The 23,214-nt window shown below is 44.9% G+C and overlaps 1 protein-coding gene across 2 annotated transcripts; it reads right to left on the reverse strand.

Annotated features, from left to right (window-relative positions):
- Window positions 1–97: 97 nt before the first annotated feature.
- On the reverse strand, window positions 98–23,161 carry ankrd12 (ankyrin repeat domain 12). 2 transcript variants are annotated; one of them, XM_052087336.1, is made up of 13 exons: window positions 22,984–23,161; window positions 12,970–13,083; window positions 11,529–11,685; window positions 8,473–8,544; window positions 8,026–8,166; window positions 7,175–7,378; window positions 6,819–6,961; window positions 6,595–6,742; window positions 2,351–6,495; window positions 2,178–2,276; window positions 1,892–2,035; window positions 1,516–1,611; window positions 98–1,246 (listed from the first exon to the last, which is right to left on the reverse strand). In XM_052087336.1, exons 2-13 carry the CDS (start codon window positions 13,027–13,029, stop codon window positions 1,061–1,063), a joined length of 5,595 nt encoding a protein of 1,864 aa, XP_051943296.1. In that variant the 5' UTR covers window positions 13,030–13,083; window positions 22,984–23,161; the 3' UTR covers window positions 98–1,060. The 2 variants fall into 2 exon arrangements, with proteins under 2 accessions (XP_051943296.1, XP_051943297.1); XM_052087337.1 differs by lacking the exon at window positions 8,473–8,544 and having other exon boundaries at window positions 22,984–23,160.
- Window positions 23,162–23,214: the final 53 nt, after the last annotated feature.

Here is a 23,214-nt window from a genome sequence, read left to right on the forward strand (position 1 = left end):
TGAATTATGAAGGTTTTTCCATGACTTCATATGCATGTATCTCTTTTTAAGTGGTTTTAAAAAATTATAATTCATAAAAATCCCAGCACAACCAAGCTTTTAGTTTCACAACAAATAAAATTTATTCAATTATATATTACAAGTATGTACAGGTCTTGTAACAAGTAAATATTAAAATAGACATTTTTTTAGAACTATCGTTCATCAAAAGGCATGTTGAAAAAATAGCTTTTTGTTGTGATCTCACGTCAAAGTTCTGTTCATTTTTTTTAACTCCCTCGCTCTCCTCCATGGACTCGAATGCACACACGGGATGGCACGCACACAAACACACACGAGGAGGTGGCGAGTACACACAGGGAAGAAGGAAAAAAAAAAGAATCAGGGATACTTGAAAGAAGGCATGCACAGTGTGAAATTGTGACACAGGAAAATACACACGCACACAAAAAGATGGTGAAAAAGCACATGAGGACATCACGGACACACCGAAAACAAACACTTTGGTCCATTAAAACAGGAGATGTTTACAATCAAAATATCTAGTACTTCTTTTTTGTTGGTTTGTTTTTGTACAGCGCTCTTTTAAACAATAATTACACAATTTTTTTTGCTCTGTACAAATACACAAGTTTTGTATGTAGAAAATAAGTTAAAAAAAGAGCACAATCTGTACACAAACATATCCACACTCAACTTTGACGTTTTATGTGTGAGAGAGAGAGAGAGAGAGAGAGAGAGAGAGAGAGAGAGAGAGAGAGAGAGAGAGAGAGAGAGAGAGAGAGAGAGAGAGAGAGAGAGAGAGAGAGAGAGAGAGACATGGAGAGAGAGAGAGTGAGAGAGAAAGTGACCCTGCTTAACGCGACAACGGTTAGCGCTGGAGGGTTCAGCGTCCTACTTGGCGCCGCGGCTTCAAGCGCTGGCCAATTCAGGCCTTTGGGTCTCCTGGACCGGCATCCGGCTGGATGGGGGTTCTAAGTGCTCCACGCCGCGCCAGTCGAGCACGGTGCCCATTTAAGTGCTTCACATTGGGCCGTGGGCATGGCATTGCAGGCTTGGCTCATATGGGCGTGAGGTCAAAGTCGTCATTGACCTCCACCAGTGGGATGTAGAACTCGGAGATCTCGAAGATGCTGGTGGACTTGTAGGTGGCTGGCTCGAGCTCCTGGAGCTTGAGCTGCCACTCCAGACGCTGCACGGCATTCAGTGCCGCCGCCTCATGCTGCTGGCGCATCAGCAGGCACGTCTAGAAAATGCACAGTACATATTCATGAGTTCACTGAGAATTGTCATACACGTACACACAAACAGTTAAACTACAAGTATTTCAATTTATCTTCAATTTTATAATTAATTTATCTTAAATGTTATATTTAATATATCTTTTATTCAAATAATTACAAGATAAAAAATATCAATTCTTACTACTTAATACTGGTGGTGGCCAGGCACAAGAAGTGAACCCATGCAACACAGGTGAGAAGCGGAAGTCTTTGAGGTGATGTTGCAACTGACCTTGAGCTTGTCAAACTTGTCGTCGACATCTTGCAGCCAAGACATGAACTGCCTGGCATTGAATCGGTCCCGCACCGACGTTTTGCCGTCGTCGGTCTGCAAAGCAAACCACACTCTTGTCAAGCGGTCGCCGGTCAAGGATGATCTGATGCAAGCATATCCAACTCTGGTCCTCGGGGGCCGCCGTCCTGCCTGTTTTCCATCGCTCCCTGCTGCACCATACCTGATTTCAAGGATCAGCTCATCAGCAAGTTCTCAAGAAGCATGAGAACGGTTCTGATCATTTGAATCAGGTGTGTGCAGCAGAGAAAGAGGGAAAACAGGCAGCAGGAACGAGTTTGGACACCCGTTATCTGATGGCTCCGGTGGTTCTTACCTGGACATCTTGGGGCATATTGTAGACTTCGGCGTCCAGCAGCACAGTGCAGGCACTAAACGGTAGTGTCTGATTGGCCAGTGTCCTTGCCGCCCGATAGTGCACGCGCAGGACCTCCTGTTCGTTGGACACGATCAGCTTCTCCTAAGAGAGAAGAAAGAAATAATCTGATCATGCGTGATGTCGAATCTTGCAAGACTTGATTGATCGAATCTGACTAGCATTATACGCCAGTGACTGGGTGAAAAATGGATCAATGGAAAACCGTAATTATACGTCGCCTCACCCTCTCAATACTGTGCTGCAGGCGTAGTTTCATGCGAACAACCTCCTGCTGCTTGAACATCTCCTTCAGTTGTTCGGGTAGTGAAGGAGGCGGCGTTATCTGTCCAGGATTTCGTCAATTAATCCTCTAGTTCTACATTTAGTGGTATGATACCGATGAATGTGTGGACTTACCGTGGGAATACACAGCTTGCTGAGCGGGTTCCCGTCCAGGAGGTAGGAGCCGTTAAAGGTGACGTACTCATCGTAATACTGTGGAGGCTGCGGCGCTACACTACACAGCACTTTGCGCTTCTCCTCGATCTTCCTCCGGATGTGCAGGAACTCGTAATAAGGGTTGGCGCGTTCTGTCTGGTAGGGCTCGATCTCCTCCAGCTTGACAGATGCCACAATGGCAGCGAGCGACTGCTGCTGGACGGGTTCATCGCTGTCCCGCTCTAGGTCCTGTTGTGGGACCGGACCTCCCTGGCAGGAGGTTGGCTTAGGCATCTTCCTTTTACGTGGGTGAGGCAATTGCAGGTCCACTTCCTCGTCCGATGAGCGGAGCTTGAGCTTGGCACCAGAGCAGTCTGACTCTGGTTCTCCAGACTGGGGCGAAGAACTGCTTGAGGTGCTATTGCTGCTGCTACTACTACTACTAGTGCTGCTGTTGCTGCTGCTGCTACTGCTGGTGCTGCTACAGCTGCTGCTGCTGCTCAGGTCGCTGTGGCCCGTCGGCTGCATGGCAGCCAGACAGGAGTCTTCGGCCGAGTACTCAGGTTTCCTGTCCGAAGCGTCCACTTCCATGGGCTCGGACTGAAACTCCACAGTCAGCTGCTCCTCAAGTGAAGAACTTGGAGGGTTCTCAAGCTTCTGCTGGACATTGCACATGTCTTGGTCCTTATTCGCGCTGGAATCATAGTCCGACATCTCCGTTGTAGTGTCACAGGTGACTACATCAGGAGGTTTTGGATCCACATTCTCATGCAGACATTTAAACTCTGTGCTTGGTAGAAATTCAGTAATGCACGTGGAGGGCATTGGACTTTTCGTCACCTCCACCTTGATGCTCTCAGGGAAATTTTCCGCACATTGATGTTCTGTGGCATCCATACTCGCCGGTTTTTCCTTGTGGTCCAAAAGCTGGGCGGAAGGAGGGTCCACCGGCAGTCCGGCAGGGACAGGAGTCTCTTGCTGTAGCCTTTCAGGGTCCGTGAGATCAGGCGTTTCTGTCGACAGAGATGCTGATGGAGGGTCAAAGTCCGCCTTGGTAGCTTCCAGTTGCAAATTTGGACTGTCTAGACAGGGGATGTCCCTCATGACAGTGGCATCAGAGGCTTCTATTGGCAGACTACCACACAGAGTGAGACTTGGAGGCTCTCTGTTCGGTGAGGAACTGCCATCATTATCTTTATACTCTGCGACCGAATCAGTGGTTGAACAATGTTGACCGACGCTCACCTCTTCTCTTTCTGTTGACGTCTCCCTTGTCCGCAGAACCTCTGCATTGGGTTTTGGTGGACTGTCAGTCAACCTGGTTTCAGTCGACGCGTTGGCATCCTCGTCCAGGATGGCCCTGAGGTAAGGAGATTCATGTCTGCTAGGAAGTGTCTGTCGTTGCGCAACCGGAAGAACAACGCAGTCCTTATCCAGTACAGATGGCAATCTGGTGGCCTGGATGACGAGGGAAGACTGCAAGATCGTGGGCTGCGTGTCAGCCGGCTCCGGGTTCATGTCGGAGTCATATTCCACATGCTTAGGGGTCATCGCCACTGTCTGACAGGAATCCTCTGAGCTAGCGACTGAGACCAGGGACACAGACCTGGACATGAGGCTGCAGTGTTCCCCTTCGGGCCGCGGGGATCTGCTCAGGCAGTTCTCAACCGCAGACATGACCTTGTTGCCGATGGAGGGCAGGCTCTTTACGTCTAGGGACACAGTCCTGAGACTGGAGACGTCCTTCAAGGGTTTCTCCCTGCCGTGGGTGTCAGAAACTTCAGAGCTTTTGGAGCGTGTGAGCTCTTTGCTCAAGCAGGCATCCGTCTTGGTCCTCTCTTTTGGCCTGGGTTTTCCAGGGTCCGGCAAAGGTCTCTGTTTGAGCCTCTCCCGCTCCTTTTGTTTTATCTTCTCCAGGTGCTTCCGGTGCCACTGCTCGATCTCTTGGTCCTTTAGACTAAGCATTCGCTCAAAACTGGTCTGCATCAGGTCATCATTGACCAGGCGCTTTTCTTTGGGCCTGGCGTCTCGTGTTCCAGCAGTGGGGGTTTTCGGCTTGGGCTTTTCGGCATCCATCTCACTTGGCTTGACTTTGCCGAGCTTGGTCTGCTGGTAGCGCTCCTTGTGTCGGTCTTTGTCTTTGTGCCTTTCCGAATCTCGGTCTCTCTCCTTCCGGTCCCGATCTTTCTCTGGCATCCTCCCCACCTCCTCTTTAGACTTCGTGAACGAGGACTTGCCACTGTCGGAGAGATAAGCCTTCTTCTCTTCCAAAAGTAATTTCAAATTGGAACTTGAGGAAAGAGTTCCATCTTTTAGCTTCTCTTTTCTTTTTCGGTCACAGTCCTTCTCCTTGAAGCGATCGGATCTGCCGTGATCGGAGGATTTCTCCAAAGGCTTCTTCTTATCAGAACTTATGCGATCCTTTTCTCTGTGATCCATGACGCCATAATCTCTCTCAGAGCGTTTGTCTCGACTCTTTCGGCTGTCTTCATACTTCTTTGCAGTGGCTAGAGACTTGGGTTTATCACTCTCCTTGTAGTTTTTATCACCTTGCGAGTGACAGGACGTGGCTCCGGATCGCTCTTTTTCCTTCCAGCGCTCCAACTGACTCTGCGGTTCTCTGTCTGTGTGCTCCGACTTGAGCTTTTTTTCCTTGTCCGGATGCTTTTTCTCAATTTTTTCCATTTCCTTTTCTTTTCCTGGGAGCCGCTTGTCTGTTTTCTCGCGCGTGGGCTCCAGATGTTCCTGATCAGCTGCGAGAGTTATGGGCGCCTCGTCCGCCTCCTCTTTGATGTTGTTGCTCTGCGGCAGTTCGGCATCTGGAATTCGCCCGCTGCACTCGCCTCTGTCGTCGCGCTCTTTCACCCTCTCCTCCCTACGCTCTTTTTTCACCGCCTTGTCCTTATCACGCTCGTCCCTGTGCCGCTTGTCTTTGCTGCTAAAATGTTTCTCCTTGGAATTTTTCTCCTCCTTGAAAGGAGAGCCGTCAGACGTCCTCTGGAGGGAGCAGTGCTCCTCCGCTTCACATTTCACAAGCGACGTGTCATCGGTTTCATCGCTTTTGAAGAAGTTCTCCTTCCAGAACTCTCTGTCAAACTCCAGATTCCTGTGGCCGTCTCTCCTGGCGTCCTTCTGCCTGTGACGGCTGCGCTCTGTCTCATACTCTCTCCGATGTTTGTCTTTCTCCCGATGTTTGACTTTGTGCTTCTTAGCCGCTTTGATGTCCATGTCTGTCTTGCGCATGGCGCCCTCGGAACCGACTGGGCCGGTGGAGTCTCTGCATGGGCTGGCACGGCAGTCATCGCGGTCACCATCCCTCTGGTGGTGCTTGCTCTTCTCTTTGTGCTTGTGGGCCTTGGTGCTGGAGCCCTCTGTGGAATAGTCAGCGTCTGAGTAGTGGTTGTACTTGATGGCATCGGTGGGACATGAGCTATTCTCCTGCTTGAGTGGCGTGTGCTTGTCGGCCAGGCCGTGGTTGAGTTTGGGTGACTTGATGGCCGACAAGTGGAAGAGGTGAACAGACGAGTCGTCTTTGGGGCTGAAGGACATCTTGAAGGAGTCCTCCTCACGGCTCTTCTCCGTGCTCTCTGACACAGTGGCCAGCTGGAGGACGAGCGACTTGCTGTTCTCCTTCCCATCCTCTTGGTTTTCTTTATTTTTATTTTGGCTTTTGTTCTTTCTCTTGACTTTGCCCTTGTCTTTCTGCTCGCCGCTGTCCTTTTTGACCTTGATACCCTCTGAACTGTGGGAACAGGTGGGCGAGCTCCGCTTGTCGGGGAGGCTCTCCTGCTCGTCGCTGGACGCATCAGAGCTGCAGTGTACCCGAGGGACCTTTGACTTCTTGGACTTGGAGAGAACTTCCCGCTTAGCACGCTGCTTCCCAGCCACATTGTTGCGCTCCTTGTCCTCTTTTTCCCTCTGCCGCAAGTCTCGCCGCAGGATGTGTCGGTCATTGAGTGCTTTACTCAGGTCATCCTCCTCTTCCTCATCCTTGAACTCATACTCGTCCTGGTCCGGCATGCACAAAGCCATTTTCGCTTTAGCCTCGGAGTCCTTCTCTGCATCCGAGTCGTCCATGTTGTCATCCATGCTGGAAGGGTTGACAGATGGTGGATCCTCAGAGTCTGCTTAACAAAAACATGGGATATACTGTATATGGCAGGACTTTCATTATTTACAACTGTCATTTTACAATAGGACATGTATACAAATCTTTCATGTACCTGAGGAACTGTCATCTTGGTCTGAGAGCGCTACCTCTCCTTTCAACAGCTGCTCCAGCTCCTCTGAGTCAGCTACGTCCACTGGCCGCTCGCCGCGCTTGTTGGCCTGGAAGGCATCTCCACCATGGCGTAGCAGCAGCTTCACAATCTGGATGAGAATTGCAGGAGGTGGAATAAAACCAACGCTCAACATATTTCCAACGGATAGTCGGTGCATGTCTTACGTCTTTATGTCCGCTGCTGGACGCGTCATGGAGAGGTGTGTCGTCATCCAGACCCTGCGTGTTCACCTCAGCACCAGCTGCTATTAACACTTTAGCCACATCGTAGTAGCCAAGATTACAAGCTTCATGAAGCGGGGTCCAACCTGCTCAAAACACCAAAACATAACATCAGAATGGTATAAGAATGAACAATTCAGAGCAGATCCTTTTATACCTAATCCTAGTTCGCCCGTTCACCTTTGCCATGTTCCAAAAGGTGTTTGATGAGCATTTTTTGTTGTTTTGTTTGCCAGATGTTACAGCTTATTTGGAGCATGCGGAAAACGATACATTCTACTCTGGCATTGAGCTCCTACCTGCAAAGTCCTTGACATTGACGTCAGCTCCCAAGCTGATGAGGTCTTTGACTTGTTTGGCGTCGCCCCTAATGGCGGCCATGTGCAGTGGGGTCTCGCCACGCTCGTTCCGCTTGTTAACCTTGTCCTTCTGCCGCGACGAGGCGCTGCTGGGGACCTTCTTGGGCACTGGTGTGGTCTGCGAGGGGTGGCTTGGCGTGGAATCTGTAATGGGCAGACAGACAGAGACATCTTTAATGTAATTAAAGAAAAATATCATGACACTATGTACTTTTATAGAAACGTACAGTAATGATGAGATAATTTAACATTTTTTGCCTCAGTTCAACGCACATTATTTTGCTCCTTCGGGTGTCCGCCCCTGAGGGAAGCATAATAAAGACATGCAGATATGGATGGATGGGTGAATATACATGGAGACGGTCACTTCTCTGTGAGCTGCAGTATTATTAGTCACTTTTTGCAAAAGAGACAACTGTGAGCATTGGAACAGCGAACACCAATGCTACTGGTGATGTCATCTGAGATGTTTTGCTTTGTGTTTTAGCGTTAAGATAGCAGAAGGCAGCGTTGTGTGATAGTTTTCAATATATTACGTGCAATTCTCACTTTTTTATGTTCAGTTGAACAGTACACTTTAACTGGGAAAAGTAATAAACAAAGCATTTTTTAAAGTATTGTTGTGAATTAACTGTTAACCCAGGGGCCCAAGCAACACCTTGTATCTCAAAGTTTTTAAACAATAGTTGCCGAACCCCACTCACTGACAGTCGGTTTCGGTTGCGTCGCTCACAGTGCGATGGTCTTAACTTGAACTAAACGCTTGTGTGAGGGGGGGAAGGAGCACAAACCTGGACTGTTTGCAGTCATTTGCATGAGTAGAGCCATCTGCTTGCGCTCAGACAGTGGATAGCCAAACAAAAGGTTGGGGGCTTGTGACTTCTTGCCCCCGGCCTCCTTTTTCACCTTCTTCTTATCTGGACCATCCTTATCTGAAAAACAACATCAAAACAACACGTCACACATAGAGACAGAGATTCCTGTGTTGACTACAGACCTTGTATCCAGCAGCAGATTACAAGTATGAGGTTGAAAATGCAGTACTCTACGCCCACCCCATCCTGACCCGCCTCAATCACACCCAAGTCTTTGACGACACACACATGCGTGGGCAGATGGAGGGTGAGAAAACACACACACACATGTGCGTGTGCGTTTGCGACGGGCAAGGCGGACAAACTAGGAGAAACTTGTGGAGAGCAGCGGTAGTAGCTGCATCTTTAGAATCAGTTGATTACCTGTGTATGTCCGGCAGGAGGCCGCTATTCTCTCACCCCAGGTCTCAGCGGACTGGCCTGGGTCTGACTCATCTGTGGTGCAAAGCATTGTGGGAAACCATGGCATTAAAACGCTCGGCCTGCTCACGTACGCGCACACACATTACGAATGAGTCATGGCAACACACAACAGAGGGCAGCAGTGGACAACAGCAGCTCTTTATCCCTCCCCACAATCAACACTTAATGTTATTTCAACTCATAAATACAGAGAAAGGTTTTTTAAAAAAGCATGGATCGACACGTCGCACAACGTGGCCATGGCCTCTCATGGAAAATTGTTGCAATTCATGTTTGTATTATATATCCAATACAATAGATCAGCGATAATATACCTGCTCAGTTTTTTTGAACGTGGTTCAATGGGAATTACATTTAAAGTCTTTTCACAGTTGTCACATTACTTTGCCCCGTGGCCCCCAAAATTTGTTTTAATTAAAATGTATTTATTCATTCTATAAATGTGCAATAACATTATTAAATTACAGCACAAAAAATGAATGATATTTGCGAAGCCATTGCTGACTAATTTAACCACCCAATTTTCAAAAATATCACGCTCGAGTCATTTTACCTTACTGGCATTATAATCAAGAAATGTTTTCGTTTGTTATTCTTAGTTATCCGGGTGGTCATGGTAATCCACAAAAAAATGAGGCAAGCATGCCGAGGCATGCAACACACTTTTGTTGCTCACATGTAGCGTTTAAAAATGCCCTCCAGATTCCCATTCTCTGCCAGTACCCTCGGTGAATTGTAAATCAAACAGCCACCTGTCTGGTACCCCCTCCTGCGAATAGAAAAGTGTGTCGCGGGCTGTGACGCAAATCTTCATTGACAGAAATGCTGAAATGTAATATTTATTCTACTGTACACATTTTTACAGCATGCTTGTGTCATGTTTGTCCTCCTCCAGAAACCATATTAAAATATATTTGTTCATTTTTAAAACATTTTTGAAAAAGCTCCAGGGAGTCACTCGGGCGGCATTAAAGAGTCGCATGCGGCTCCGGAGCAGCAGGTTGCCGACCCCCACTCTAGGCAATTGGATGTGCTTGTTGAATTTGTTCAAAATGACTTGGGCAATAGTGCCGCTCAATTATGCTAGACCTGGGAAATTAATTGAATCCTTAATAAAAAAATTAAAAAAAGTTAAACATTTTTTGGTGGCTTTTGGAATTCAAAGCACATCTCTGCTGACGCTGTCAACAAAGAGATGCTTATTTAGAAAAGCAGTATCACTGCTTTTAGGAAATTATACCGACTACCTTTCAAAAAAGCCAATCACGACTGATTCCTGTTAAGACACAGAGAAGGGAAGCAGAATCCCTACCGACTTTGTTTTTTGTTGTTGTTTTTCTTTTATGGTGCAAAAGCAGTGTTTTAGCTCCATGTTGGAAACTTTTCAGGTCGGCATAAGAACAGTGGATCTGTTGGTCATAGCCACGTAGTGTGCTCCATTTTGCTGCCCTCTCCAAGACACAATTCAACAAGAAATTCCATAAAAACGCGAAACAACACATCCTTACTATCTATATTGTTTAAAATTACATGGCCTTTTTAGTACTGTTATTCACACAAGTGGCTTGTGCAGGATGGATTTTGACTCGAGGCTTTGTTTTTTTGCCTGTTGACGTTACCAGTTTGGGTTATAGTCCACCCTTTACCTCAATGTTACAGACATGGATGACGAAATTGCATGAAATACACAGAGTGTGAGAGTGTGTGAGAGTGTAAGAGAGAGCGCACACTCATCCACAAGATGAGATCCTGTGACTGGTTCTGAGAAGTCTCATAGGTCCGTGAGGTGCTGCTAAAGTTTACACAAAGCAGCGTCTTGCGGGAAAGATGAAAGCTCACCGGGGCGGCAGCGTTGTAAAATGCCCGATGGCACACTTAACTGTAATTACAGCATTTAAATCTCAACCAAACACGCTGCAAATGGGCTAAATTGAGAATCAACGAGTAGCAAGACAAGCTTGTTGCACACGTTCAAAGCTTTGACTTTGCAGTTTGCATCCAACATGGCAACAGAGGAGAAACTCTAAAAGAAAAAAAAACCCCAACGGCTGAGCACAGTTGCAGCTTTTAAAGTGACTGCAGCGAGTATTTATGGCAGCGTGATGACAACCAAAATCACAATGAGCAATTACATCGTAAAACTTTGCGGTTGATAGGCCTTTCAGTTATTTCGAACGAGGCCATCATATTTCCTCTGTATTCTCATACAGCTTGAAGCAATGTAAGATTAAAACAAGATACTGTATCTTGTCGAGGCCTGATAGGCACCCAGATGTTAATCCAACACAAAAAATAAAAAGTCCTTTCGGTTCTGATCTTGTAATACCAATCATCTCACTTCCCGTTTTTCGACCAATCACTGGCCACTCCCTCGCTCTCTTGCACAGCTGTATGGTGCCCTCAGGGTCCTCCACAGTATGCGAGGTCCTTAGCAGCCCCGAACAATTGTTAGCTTTGACTTTTTTCATTCATTCATTCATTTTCCGAACCGCTTTATCCTCACTAGGGTCGCTGGAGCCTATGCCCGCTGTCTTCGGGCAGTAGGCGGGGGGCACCCTGAACCAGTTGCCAGCCAATCACAAGGCACACAGAAACGAACAATGACTCACAAGCACTCACACTCGCACCTAGGGACAATTTGGAGTGTTCAATCAACCAGCTATACATGTTTTTGGAATGTGGGAGGAAACCGGAGAAAACCCACACAAGCACGGGGAGAACATGTAAACTCCAAACAGGGAGGCCGGAGCTGGTATTGAACTGCACTGTGAGGTTGACGCACTCACCACTGGACCACCGGGGCGCTTTGACTTTTTGTCCCAGCCAATTAACTTGTATATGGAGAGTCACTAAGGCAAGAGAGTCCAAACTCCGTCCTCAAGGGCCGTCCAGCGCTGGACATTCCTGCACTAAGGTGATGTACTCACAATAATGACGACGAACCCTAACTAACAACTGGCCAACAGGGAAGAAGACGCGAAATAAAGAGTCCTCACCGGTGTCTGTGTCTCGCTCCTCCGCCATCGTCTGGGTCGGACTGTTTGTAAAGGAGAGTTTGCGCTTCATGGAAGACTTGACTTTTCCTTCCTTCCCCAGAAACTCGCTCCGGTCCAGCTTGGGTGTTTTGGTGAAGGGGGACAACTTGTCTTTGCACTGTTGGACAGATCAAAGAGAAAAAAAAGTGAAAATTACAGTTTTAGGGCTTGAATAAAAATCATTAGATATATAGTCTAGTACAGTGGTTCTTAACCAGGGTACGATCGAACCCCAGGGATTCGGTGAATCTGTCTCAGGGGTTTGATGGAGCCTCTGCCATGGAGGTTAAGACACACCCGACACAAAATGTCAATTCGTTATGACAGGCCCGCTTGGCCATCACTGGCTCCAGATGATCACATTACATTGAGAAGAATCCAAGCTTGCACTGCAGCACTGGTTTTGATTGGGAGGAATGAAGGTTCGATGAATGTGCATATGAACTGGTTGGGTTCGGGACCTCTAATAAGGTTAAGAACCACTGGTTTAGTATGATATAAATACGTAGTTGAGTCAAATGTGTGCCAGGTGGCAGCGATGAAAGCAAAAATGTTGCTTCTACGGCCATTATGTGAGCCTTCGCAAACAAACTTTTCATGGCATCACCAACAGCTAATCAGCATCACGAACGGACATACAGTAGGTGACTTGGATATTTTATTTTGTTTAAATATGCAAAACCTGAATTTAGCGTTTTGGACTTTTGAAAAGTAAGCCACCTGTTCCTTTTTTTTTCTCTAAATGGTTCATTTCAGATTCTTAGTGCACCCCTACGCATACCAGATCTGTTCTATTCTGTTGAAAGTGGAAGATATTAAATGCAGCAATCACACTAATATGTATTATTTCATTCACTTGCCCAATCAGAATCAATATGAGAACTGATAAGGCACTGGCTCAATAGGCAGTCATCAGAACAACATTCTTATCAATTCCCATCAGTAGCATCACCACCTCTGCTATGGCTAATTTGCAGGCTCTGTGTGAAACATCCCAATGTCGCTAAACTTAGTCAAGATCAAACATTTCCCAACGTCTTCTAAAATAAACAGAGAATCAAGACTTTTCCGAGCAACCTTTTCCAAAACGTCAAGATAACCTCTGAAAAGGAAAAAAGTGTGGAAGCGACCCAAACCAGGGACTGTCGACTGAAGGAGGAGTCCTTTTTTTAAGTGGCAGGGGAGAATGGTTGTGACATATGGAATGTGCGTGAAAACAGAAGGCAATAATTAGGGAATGCAGCGTCTTGAATTTCATGGTGGTTGCTATAAATACGGCAATGACGTTTTAATGCTTCCACCGAATGAATGTCTGACATTTCAGGCTACAAGTCATTCTCAGATAAAAGGGCATCTTGGGAATAATAATGTGTCAGGAAGCAAGGTTTTGTCATGCCCGTACCTTCTTTCCCGCTTGCTTTTCCACCATGGCGCCATCTTTGTCGCTCCCAGGTTTGGCCATGGTGTGGCATCCGACTAGCTGAGACAGCTCCGGCACAGCGGGTTCATCATGTACCTGAAAATGAACGAAAATATCAGGTGAACTGTCAAAAATGTCAGAAAAATGCATTTAACTGATGCAAACTAAAAGCAGCTCCTTTTTTTTTTGTAATGGCGTAACGGAGTAACCCTATTGTTACTAGCCACTTCTGCTTCAAAGAAAACCCAGCTAGGGACGTCCCAAGTACGCTTATTGGCATTCGAGGCAGAGTCTTTGGTTTCCTCGGCAATGCATTAAAAAAAAGCATGCATCCATTTTTTTCAAATCAATAAAGAAATATACAGTTGATAGATCAATGTGTATCTGTTATTACATTGATCATTCCAGCAAATCAGAGCCACTTACCATTTGTAATACTCTCAAAATGAATTCATTTCTATATAGCTCCCCCTCTTTTGGCGATTTCCCACTTAAATTTGATGATACAGTACACATATTGAACATTGCAATGTGTATCGGTTCTTTTTTTATTTTTTAAATCACGTAATTTTTTTGTACCGAAAATCTTTGTGGGTTTTTAGTATTGTTTTTAGCAAGTTTGCAAATACAGGGCGGCCCTGTAGTCGACTGGTTAACATGTCGGCCTCAAAGTGTCTCCCAGTGCCAGTGTGGGTTTTCTCCGGGTGCTCCATTTTCCTCCCAATCCCCCCATCACAAAGACGGCTGGGATATGCTGCAGCACACCCCACGACCCTTGTCAGGAAAATGCATGACATCTACACCAATTGAATGTTAACAATACATATCAATATGCAGGACGCTTTATAAAAATGTATTCTCAAGTAATTGCTTGGGGACGCAAATGGCACCAATTTGGCTGAATGGCCCAAAGAAGCATTAACATAAAATGAGGGATCCCTCTTTTTGATACATTTGAATTATCAAATGATAAACAATACAATGACATCGTTATTCATAGGCTTGTTGAAATGACAGGTCCAGACAGCTACGTAGGGCACTTGCATAACTTCTCTCATCTAGAAAGGACACCATTGATAAATGATCTCGTTTATACAACCAGTAGGGAAAAGGCCTGCTTGTCACAAAATAATTGACACCCGTTAAACCTCAATTTGAAGTTATGTTGTTGGGATGTGTCACAATCACTAACCTGTCTGTCTCACTCTCAGCTCTCTCAACTCTGACAATGCCGTTTAGCCGGCTGGGTTGTTTGTATCAGCCAAGGGATACTTATTAGGAGCGTCTTTATTGTTGCCGCCCACCCCTATTGAGGAATTGGGAGTTCGGGGTGCAGGCCCCTAATCCTGATAGGATTAAGAGTTAGGATCTGAGGGTTGGCTAGTATTATATATTAACTCATTCAGTACCAGCCAATTCTGGACCAAGTCTGAAGACGTTTAAAAACATCTTTGGGAGTGAATGAGTTAAGATAATGTTATGACCTGAACCCGAGTTCTGATAGCATTGACAATGGGTTAGGTTTAAGAGTTAGGATATGGTTTCGGGTCATTGTAGAAATTACAATAAGGCTGACGGTGGGGCAGGATTAGGAGTTAGGATGGATTGAAATTAGAGCAGCATTTGGAGTTATGATAGGGTTGAATATGGCATAGGGTTAGAGCAATTGACACCACAAGCACTAAATATTTCAACCGTTTCCTGCATATCGAGAGTACATGCACGACAGGACAGAGTACACTTCCCTGCCAGATGTCAATGAGAAATCAGCCATGAGTCAGCTAACACACTTTCATCAACAGAAAGGGGGAAGCACGCAGCCAACCTTAAAAGCGAAACTGGCCGCATCGCAGAAAACAACCGTGGCGAGGGCAGTGGCGGTTGGACCCCCCGCCAGCTTGGCGTTGACCAAACAAACACCGACGTTAACCTTAGGCTGTTTCAAGTCAGGATCAAACCTTGACACAGGTCACACACACACACGACAGCTAAAATTATCCTGGCATGCTCACACAGGCTATTTGAGGGAAGTATAAAAAGCAAATCATCAAGCACACAAATTAATTGTGTGAAAGGGGCACGCTGACTGGCTTTGTGGTTTCCCTACTAACTCCATAATCGGCCCACAAAAAATATGTTTTCCCAAGCAAAAAGGCAGAGGAATTGTGCCAAGTAGTCCCATCTTGGGGCTGCAATAGAAGTTGATAGGTTTCACAAGTTCTCCATGCAACACAGATGTGAAGCATTACTTGAGTGATTTTAACTGGAGATGTTCCAATCGGGGTTTTAAGCTGTTCTCGCATGCGTTTCATGAGGCTGTTTTTTTTTTCTTCTTATCAATGGCAAGTGTAAAATCAGTGTAAAATCTCTTTGTTCTACGTTTAGTTTGACAGTAAATTTCAACTTGGCGTGGAAAGAGGCAGCTTGAAGCCTCTTTTTTTTAAAAGTATTGTTCCTTATCGGCAAACCTGCTGCTTGTTAAGTGAGTGGAGTTCACTGCTTCCCTACAGTGCTCATCCTTTATATATTTCATTCGTAAGTCAAAAACAAAAAGTTTGCCTAATGAGGGATTGTGTCACGAAAAATTCAATACATGAAAGCACCACTGTCAGGCTAAAACCGCCTTTGCTACAATTTGGTGAATTTCATTTTTTTCACAAATCTTCATTATTGGGGAATCCACACCTATGGCTGTTATTTTTAGATAATGACCAACGTCAGGTGTTGAGAACGATTTGCTGCCTTTGATGATGCAATGTTAATGGTTGAACAAAGATGCCATTTTTAGGGTCACCACAAAAGTGATCATTTTGTCGTATTTTTGGATTATTCAGATTTCTGAAACCCACCCCATCTGTAAATCTCATTGTTATGACAGCTCTGAGAGGTATACACGCACGTCCTTGGTAGAGGTAAAGCTGCTAACAGAGTAGCTCCGCTGCACGGCACCATAAAGGGGGGGATCCATGATGATTGTAGTGTTGACGTAGCTGTGCGAGGAGCACATCCAGTGTAGTAACCTGATCCTGCGACTGCAGCATGGGACGAAGGCTAAGAATAGCATCGCAGGCCTGACAAGCAGCACAGGAACGAGCAGCCGCAGTAGCATTGACGGCACCATGGATCGTACGTGTGGCACAAAGGAAAACCATACCGTGGCTTCCACTTTACTAAAATGTAATATTGCGATAGGGACATTCAGAGGCATCGGGTGCGTTTGTGTATGGGGGGGGGGGGCGGCTGCGACAACTTAACAGCCCATGGTTCTCGGCGTCTATGGCGTTAGGCTAAATGATGGTGTCGCGGTGGAGATGGGCGGGAGGGGGAGTGCATCTACTCCCAGTCGTCGCCCCCTCCTCCACACTGACTCTCTAATGAGGAGCAGGACAAAGGCAGGCAAAAAAATAAATAAATAAAAAAATAGGCCTGATCACTACAGGCGACGATGAGGGAGAAAGAGGGGCCAGGGCAGCAACAAAGGCCCGCAGAGATCCAGACGCCTCTATAGCGTGACGGCGGCACTCGGGGCTTCAGGCCAACGCCAATGACGCATGGTTTAAAATGTGCGTTTTCACGAGGCATGCTGTCAGGATGACACAAAGGAATTGCCCTTCGACAACATGTGGGATTAAATGGCACATCAGAGAAGAATGCAAACCTCCACCATCGCCAAATAGTGATAAGAGCGCTTTACCAATGAACGGTGGTAACATTTCAAATGGCTCATTCGCAGGCTTCAGACACACACACACATATGCACGCACGCATAACCACCCACCCCCACCCCCCGATTGCCAAGCTTTCCAGGACGTGTAACTATGAACGAAAGGACTGCTTCATACCAAAATGGTCGACTTCCAGTTTCATTTCGGGCATGGCTTCCCGAGATTCTCATGCACACCGTTTCAACAGACATGATTGAGACAGATTGGTGAAACCCGTGTTGAGGGATAATTTTTCATTCATCGGAAAACTAAAACTACTAATAACCAAGGCGTCTGTCCACTGCCGACTATACTCAACCCAGACAGAGAAAAAACACAGCATCTGGCCTGGGTTCCAGAGGTCTATTGGTTGCGTGAACGTGTCAGTTGAATTCATGGGAGAGGGAGCGGAAAGATGGGTGTCGTTGCAGATGACAAAAGGCACGACCATCAAAGAGCCCTGGTATCATTTTTACCCTTTCATTGTAATTTAATGACACTGATCGTGGTTTTGAAGTCAATAAATCTTTCAAGACACCATACTCAAAACAATTACCTGAGCAAATGAATGCAAATCAGAAGTGTGGTGGAACATTACGGTCAGTGAAGCCCAACAACGAAAATCTCTCACGACAAGCCAAATGTAGCAAAACAAACTGAATCCAGCTCGATGATCATTTGCAAAAATAACGTCAACGTGTGGCACGATAAAGGGGAGGTAGACGCAACGCGATCCTTGCTAGTCTAGAGCCCCTCAGTGCATTCACTTGTTATTGACTTACAGTGGAAGCGGAACATTTCATTTCGCTTCGTCTTAGTTTACTTTTCGTGTACGTATCGACAAATAACCAGATATTTTTTTAGGTTTTTTTTATGTCATTAACTCATTTAATCCCAGCCATTTTCACTGGAGCAACCCCCTCAATCCCAGCGTTTTACTGGATTTTGACTGTTCTTGCAAGGCCCACAGAATATTTGGTTCTAATGCTATATAAACATGGAGTCTACCATAATAAAGCTGAAAAAAATATTTTCTTTTTCCATTCTTCAGCAATCAGAATTACAAAATGGCTAAGTTTCCCGAAAATGGCGATTCCTGGGCAAAAAAACGGAGAAAAAGAGATTTTTGTAAAAGCATTACTATCATGTGAGGCACCACTGCCACCTACTGGTCGTTTTTTTAATGATTTACAATGCAAATGGACTATTCTCATTCGCAGATTGCATCAGACCCCCCTCCTCTCCATGACGCAAAATAAAGACTGATGGACAAGTACATCCTTGGGAGGCGGGGCCTAATTTTAAAAAGACGTACAAGTACGTCTTGTGGAATGAAAAAGTATTGATACCGTCCTCATTGTCGCTGTTAAAACCTAATTATGATTTCATGCCTCTAGCCAATATTTATTTACAACTCTGCTATGTTTACATTTTGTGAATATTTGCATGTAAACAACGATAAAAGTGTTAACATCCAACGGCGTCTATGTGGAAATCTATGAGGATTAAGCCATTTATTTTTTGCGATCCTTATTAAGATAGACAAACCCACCAAAACCAAACAAAGGTTTTAGAACTTTCTTTTAATTATCTGAACACTGAGGCAGTCAAAAACAGGCGCAGCCGGTTATGTTAGACGTATCCACCCAATTTCTCGTTCTTGGGGGAGCTGGCGTCCAATGTATTTTTTTTTCCTGACCTTCAACGGGGTGCAGTTTAGCGTGAAATGGCATCGAAGCAAAATGGCTGACTTCCTGTCAAACTTCAGGGATACTTCTTTGAGACTATTTTGTAATTCCTGCTAGGATAGACAAGTCTACCCAATTTTGTGTCCTTCGGCAGGACTGTTGTAAAGCACAAATTTTTACGAACGTTCCCAGGGGTGCAAAATGGCTGCTTCCCTTCAAAAAAGGCCGACTTCCTGTTAAATTTCAGCCATTTGTACCTCAGAAATTCTACGTGCCATGGCCAATTCCATTTTATGTGGATTAACCAACATTTGGGATTGCACTTTTTCCCCCAAACTTCAAAAGGTGCGTCTGAATGCAAAAGAGTTGCTTCAAATCAAAATAACGAATTGCCGTTTCTTTTGGCCACCCAACTTTGTGATGATCTTGTCACCAGAACAAACAAGCTTGCAAACTTTGGTGAATTTCCAGTCGAAGCTCTCCAAAAGTCAACTCAGTTGTCAAGAAGAATAAATCCACGACTCGTTTGTTGCGGGTCTGATTTTGACTTTTTTAACACGACAGCATTATAATCAATCCAGTCAATGTGTGCGGTGTAGTGCTGCAGTGTTCATTTCATGGCTACGCAGTACTCCTGCAGTCTGACAAATGATCAAGCCAGTTAGCATGGCAACATGTCTGCGTGGCAGCATTTTACAAGACGAGGCGCGACAAAAACAACAACACTCAGCGGCACATTTCATCCGCCAGTGAGCACCACGAGTCCATGATATGCGCTTGGCGGCATGCTCCTCCCACTCCAACGCACATGCGAGGCCTCTACACTTGCTCGAGAAAACCAGCTGCACACTGGCTCAGTCTTGGCATGTGCTCTGCTGCTTTCATGAGAATGGTGATGTTATCTGGGTTTGGTGAAATTCACAATTCAAAAGTGTTAGAAATGTATGCTAATTCATATTCAGAGGTTAAAAAAAAAAAGCTTCACAACTAAGCGTCACCCAATGATCTATTATAGCATCGTCCGATTGGAGCTCATAAAAAAAAACAAAAAAACTAAGAGCTTGTCAAAATACAAGCCAAGAAATTTGCCGTAAACGGCCGCTTCACTTGCGATTTAGACTCGTGTTAAAATTTGTGCATGGATTCTTGAGATTTTTTTCACGTGTCCCGTTTTAGAAATCTCCATCCAGTGACTTTTGTGTCCTTATGCGAAACCCGCGCTATTTTTTTATTTTTATTTACCAGTGTTGCGCAAATGATTGTGAAAGGGCCGCTTCAAGCCAAGATGGCCAACTTTCTGCTGTATCCCAGGCATGGGTCCTTGAGACCATTTCGTGCGCTCTGTTGTTCTTGATGTATCCACCTAAAACAATATGACACCTAATGTGAAATAAAATGAAAACATGTTTGATTTGGTCAATAAGCATGCAAAATGTTTTTCTCTCCCTCGCGATTAAATTATTTTTCGTATTCAGACTCTTATGTAATTGTCCCTTTGTCAATGGGCTATTCTCCAATTTAAGAGGCTTATAGTCTGGCGGCTATATTATCCTTGTGCGGCATCCAGGTTACACTGTACACACATATAGGCTTGAGCAAGATATTAATGATAAAGATGACATCCCGGTGTACACGGATGGATACAGATCCTTTTAGGCTCCCAGTTAATGAGCAAATTTCGAATTTGAGCTGATAATTCACTCCAGTTTACTCGATGTACCCGTTCATCTCAATTAACCGATAAAACGAGAGGCGCAACCCGGGAAACTCACCACACGTTATCTTTGTGATATTTCGGCATGGATAATGATACCATTACACAGTGATAAACGATAGCGTGTGTGTGGAGAAAGAAAAACAAAACATCCTAAATTAATTGCGATTTGTTTGGGAAGCAAAAATGAGAAAACATCTACGAGATTCCAATTGGCATGACTGTGACTACACCGTACCGGGAACAATATAAATGCAAATGGATTAAAGTATCAATATTTTTTTGTCCCACATCAAATACAAATGCTCCGTTCCAAAGGTGAGTATTGCATCGTTGAATATATCGCACTGTCAATGTAACCCGAAAAAAGTTAAAAGTTAAATACAACTGAACTTTACTAAAGTGCACTGCCATGGATTAAAAACAAAACGCAGGCACTGTAACGTGATGCACACACGATTCAGGGATTTAATTCAGTACGTTTTCCCATAACAAGGGCGAGTATGGAAAAAAAGAATCAGAATTTTGATTGACATCATGATTAATAAAACAAATAATCATTTCTTTCAAAACTTTGTATTCATTCATCTTTCAAAACTAAACTACTCAAAACTACCAAACACTCATGCACATTCATCCCCTGCACGCTGAACACGATTCTTTTGTACAAAATGACCTTGTAAATATCATGTGAAATTCGAGGCTCTTGCATTTTCATTGTGCTGCAGACACACCTTTGTTGCATCCAAACATTTTCTGCATTGCATACATTCACACATTTTCTGCATTCCATATTGCTCACAATCAAACCGTGAATAAGCATCTCCTTTATCTTTTTAGCGGATTTCTTACATTGTATATCTTATATTGCTGACCTTGTCATGGTGAGTGATTTAAAAAACAAAATTTTAAAAATCACATGAGAAATATTGAAACGGATTCACTTACTGGTTCGGTCAGTTCATTAGATATTGCACTTTCTTAAAATGAAAAGATTTGAACTGTTGTGTCGTTAATTTGCACGTACAGTATCCTATTCTTTCAAAAAATGAAGACAGACTATAAAAACTATAATCCTCAATTTTTTAAATTGTATTGTATGCATTGAGAATCTTTCTGCCAATGAAGAATTTACTGCTGAAAGTTTTTGCCTTTCACTTTAACTGGCATTAAATGTGTTCCTGTTCACACAGAAGAAAAGCATGTTTACGTTTTGCATTTTGTTCCCTTCCTGCAGCGAATGTGAACCGGACCGTGACTGTGAAACCAAAGTAGGTAACGACCAGTCATTTTGTGTGGGGCTTTTTCTTTTTGGCCACTATTAAATCAGAAAAACGCAACACACTTGGAGACAACGACACCACATAAAATAATTGCAATGCTGATTCAACATTTGAATTTTGCTGTAGAACCGAACATCAATTTGCTAAGGGGAAAAAAAAGTTAGTTACACCAATCTCGGTATTTTTGAGCAAAGTCTCTCATGTCCTGCTTGTTCTGAGACATCAACCAGTTTGATCATGCAAAGCAGCGCGATGGAAGATCCCTGTCGTGGTCCAACAGGCAAGCGAGGCTCCTTGCGGGGTTGAAGTCGGAGAAAGCAAAAGGATAAAAGTCTCAAGACGACGTAGAGAGAGGTTCAGATTGTATTTAGTAATAGTGGATATGTGCATTTAAAAATATGTACGCATTTACAAGTCAAAAACTACATAAAATGGCTGCCAATAGCCAAACTACATGCCAGCTGCTTGCATTTCCAGTGTATGTTTTTCTATTTAATTTAATTACATTTAAGGCTGGTGTTGTGAGGCGAATTTCAAATTATGTCTATGTGCTTCGTGATCATAATTGGCGGTGTATTTACATGTTAAACTCAAAATACAGGCAATTCTAAACGTTATGGCGGAGACATCCATTATCGGCACCTGCAAGGGGGTCACCATCTATACGATTCCTTTTGTTAGTCTTTGGAAAACGAGGTTTTTGTTCATTACACTTTTTTGATTATTTAAAACGCTTGAGAGGTTATTTTGTTTGAATTATGGCATATACGAGCACATTTAAACACACTGAGAACAGATCAAGATTGCCATGCTGTCTTAGACCAATTTCCAGCATTGGTGATTTTGATTGCCTTTCAAGTGACCGTTTTGTGCGAGTGGTAGCCATGTAAAAAAAAAAAAAAAAGACAGGCGGCTTTTGTATCAGGAAGCAACACACACCCCCAACATGTCACAGTCAGGCTGGACTGACTGGCTAGGAGGATTCTGGCTATTCAAACCACACTCCTGTTGTTCAATAACGTCTTCAAATTTATCGAAACGACATATAATTTACCATTTTATTTATAGGTAAACGCAATCCCCAAAAACAAGCGCAGGACTATGATCCTAAGCCTTAAGATGTCCACTGAGTTGTCATGACGCTATGTAATAATATTCCAATTACAGCTAGCATGTGACATGGTCGAATATTTAATTGTATTTTTTGTGTGCGAGGGCAAAACAAGCCCAGCTCACAGAGACAAAAGCCCCACCATCACCGCAGACCCTCACCAGTGTACCCCCTCCTTACCCCCCGCAACCCTCCTCCCTCCTTTAGATCCCCAGCTAGGAAGCTAACGGTAGCTCAGTTAGCTCCACTACTTCAACCCAGCCGGGGGACATTTCAGCCCCTTACCCGCCCGCCATGCTTAGACTCGCTAGTTATGGTAGGTGCGAATGTATACAAACGTCCATACGTGGCACTCGTACGTAAGAAGACATGAAAATACGTTTCCCCACACGTGCGTTACGTCAGTTTAGCTCGGCGCTCGCACAGGGCTAATAGCAACTAGCACGATTCCGCCTCGCCGTCCGCGGGATAAACAACACGCAGCGCACCGCCTTACCTTTTACGTTGGCCGCCGTCGACACATCCGCGGCTGGCTCGACTCGAAACCGTTATTCGTCCCCCCCTCCCACCCCAACCCGCCCCGCTTCTAAAAGGGGGAAAAACTCGGACGTTAACCGTAGCCTACGGCAGTGTGACGTTCACCGCCGCCTTTTGAAAACATCGCAGCTCCTGAGTTCGCTCTCCTCTCAAACCTAGAAAAGACCAGCATAAACACGCCAGCGGCCCG

Source organism: Hippocampus zosterae, chromosome 15 (genome assembly GCF_025434085.1).
Source record: "Hippocampus zosterae strain Florida chromosome 15, ASM2543408v3, whole genome shotgun sequence".
NCBI classification, from domain to species: Eukaryota; Metazoa; Chordata; class Actinopteri; order Syngnathiformes; family Syngnathidae; genus Hippocampus; species Hippocampus zosterae.

Coding starts and splice junctions, on each gene's coding strand:
- ankrd12 (XM_052087336.1), bottom strand. CDS start 13,029: ATGGCCAAACCTGGGAGCGACAAAGATGGCGCCATGGTGGAAAAGCAA. Junction 8,167..8,472: donor CTCCTGCCGGACATACACAG/GTAATCAACTGA, acceptor GTTGTTTTTCAG/ATAAGGATGGTCCAGATAAG. Junction 1,612..1,891: donor ATATGCCCCAAGATGTCCAG/GTAAGAACCACC, acceptor TTTGCTTTGCAG/ACCGACGACGGCAAAACGTC.